The 2650-nt window shown below is 36.6% G+C and overlaps 1 protein-coding gene across 2 annotated transcripts in view; it reads right to left on the reverse strand.

Annotated features, from left to right (window-relative positions):
- Nucleotides 1-1543, reverse strand: part of LOC107731096 (SEC14-like protein 1) — a 38803-nt gene extending 37260 nt beyond the window's left edge. For both annotated transcript variants that reach the window (XM_016542083.1, XM_016542082.1), the window contains exons 1-2: nucleotides 1400-1543; nucleotides 1104-1235 (exon numbers count right to left, since the gene is read on the reverse strand). In XM_016542083.1, coding sequence (XP_016397569.1) covers nucleotides 1104-1235; nucleotides 1400-1510 — 243 coding nt within the window. In that variant the 5' untranslated portion in view covers nucleotides 1511-1543. The remainder of the gene's footprint in view (nucleotides 1-1103; nucleotides 1236-1399) is intronic.
- Between the last annotated feature and the right edge of the window lie 1107 nt (nucleotides 1544-2650).

A 2650-nucleotide genomic window follows, 5' to 3' on the forward strand; every position in this document is an offset into this window, starting at 1 on the left:
AAAAAAAACAGGAGGACATGATGATATTTACTATTTTTACACACCAGAGGCTTTTAAATGAATTGTGAATCTAAAATATGCGTGTTAGAGAATGTACAAATGGTTAACATTGTTTGTGTCATATCAGTCAGAAAAGCAGTTCTGGGATTTTTTTTTTTTTTTAGCTAACTTAGTTGTTATTCTTGGCTGAATAACTCTAGAAGGTTTTTAAAGCCCTTTAAAATTAAATATGTACACAGTTTGGATTAAATGAAAGTATAGTCAAATTTTTTAATTAGCATGTTTTTGTGTTTTGCTTTGGTACCGAAATTGGTACCGAGAACCGTGGATTTTCACTGGTATTGGTACCGAATACTGAAATTTTGGTACCGTGACAACACTAATTGACAATCAATTTTATTGTTTGATACTGTAAAGCTGCTTTGACACAATCAGTATTGTATAAAGCGCTATGTAAATAAAGGTGACTTGACTATTAAAAAAAAAAAAACTTGACCCTCTAACACTAGCGTTCTCTATTTTTTTCTATTCTACTTGTTTTCTTTTTATTTATTATAAAAAAAATAATAATCACGGGCAGACAAAAACAGCCAATTCAGAGAGAAATAAAATGCACTGAAATTATTTAAACGCAAAACCGAGAAAAAAAAAGGAAAAAAAGCAGTTCACAAGCGTATACTGAACCATGGATGTCATACCGAATGGTTTAATATTATATTGAGAATCGTGGCATCCCTAGAGGCCACACACACGGTGTAGCCAAATACTGCTATCACTCCTCTTCTGAGTGCTTAATCCCATTTTTCAGCCGTTTACATCAAAATACTGACTCAGCTTACCATATAAAATAACAAAAAAATTATGTGGTGCTGGCTGTAGCTATGTCATAGTTTTTACTGTTATACTTTAGAAAGTTTGCAAGAGTTTTTCTCTACATTGCCCTTTTATTTGTTGCCTAAGAAATACATTTTATTTATCGATACAGAGGTACCAGAAACTGGTAACAATATAATGCTGGTGTCTAATCATATTATACAACCAAATTGAAATTGTTAATGACATCCTTAACAGCACCTCTGAGATGTGAGGGTGATTTTTCTCACCGAGTAACAGCAGAGTTCATGAATGATGACTCTGTTGGAGAAGGTTTCATTGTGAGATTCAATATGAAGAGTTCTTTCTCTGTGGTTCAGAGAGTTCTTCTGAATGAAGTAGACATAATCCACGCCTGCAATCTACACACAAATACAGGATTTATAATTTTATTACAAATCAAAGCTGAAAATGTAATCAAGCTTGGCCAAAAACCAGTATGCAGGCAATGCAGACAAAACAACAATATTACTTAATGTGGAGGGAATAAGGGAAAGGGAAGGGACTTTGAGAGGTTCCATTTTACCCGTTTGAGGAGTCGTGGTGCATCCACATCAAGTTTACACCTCCGCTCAATCTTATGAAAAGACCGATCCTCACTGGTCTCCTCAATGATCACATCACTGTCCACAAACATGGGGATCAGATGACAGGTGGGAAACCTCCTCTCATATGCCTAAAGAAGAGAGAAGAACAGAAGAATTGACTGAAGAACTGAAAACCCACCTGCTTTCCTGTATGGAATGAAAGAGGTACAGTATGTTTTTTTTGTTTTTTTTTGCATGAGCATAAATTCACTGAGGGCCACATGTTGCACAGAAAGAGAGCAGTGGGGAAGACATTAATCAGATAGGTGGTATCACTATTTAGTACACTGTCAAAGAGAAACATGGGCAACAATTCCAGGAATCACAGCTTCATTTGTTTAAAGTAGGGGTGCGCCGATCCGATATTCAGTATCGGTATCGGCTCTGATACTGCCATTTTCTGCCGGATTGGGGTATCAGTCAGACAAGACCGATCCAAATCCAATATTCTGTGTATACTATTCTGTGTTATTATTAAGCCCCACGAAAGGCACAAAAACATTATAAAGCACCATAAAGTTTTTGTGCACTATATTTCAAGTGTTCTGAGACCGTTCCATAGTTCAATGTGAAGTACAGATGAATATTTAAGTCGTTAAATTCAAGTTCTGTCTGTCATCCTCCATTCAGTATTCAAACTGCGTGTCTCGTTCGGTTATAACAGTCAAGACGATAAAACTCTCTCCAAGATGATACAATATTCCTATTATTATACTTGATCTTTAGATAAAGATCAATGGTTTTGCATAAAAGGACTTTATCTTGCTGGAGTTTAGTGCTGTTTCTAAAGCATGTTACTTTCTACCGGGTGTCTGTTAGATCACAACACTGGAGTAGAGAGCACTATGAATTGTTTTTCATGCGCACAGTAACTGAAATTTAAAACTGTTAAAAAAAGGCTCAATAAACTATCGCACAGATATAATACACTATGCATCAAAATCCTCTTCCCTTTGTGCTTTGAACTTTTCTATGCGGAGCGCTGCGCACTGTGACTCCGTGTTGCTTCAAGCTAGGGCTGTGCAAAAAATCAAATGCAATTTTCATGCGCTGACAAGCAACACAAAATCGCGTTCAAAATCGGCAATCAATCGCCTGCAATTTTGAACGCGATTTTGTGTAGCTTGTCAGTGAACTACGGCTCTGTGTAGTAAATGCCACTCCATCTGAAGGCATGTGCTGGCTTTACT

Source organism: Sinocyclocheilus rhinocerous, unplaced genomic scaffold (assembly GCF_001515625.1).
Source record: "Sinocyclocheilus rhinocerous isolate Xijiao unplaced genomic scaffold, SAMN03320098_v1.1 scaffold4869, whole genome shotgun sequence".
In the NCBI taxonomy this organism is placed as follows: Eukaryota; Metazoa; Chordata; class Actinopteri; order Cypriniformes; family Cyprinidae; genus Sinocyclocheilus; species Sinocyclocheilus rhinocerous.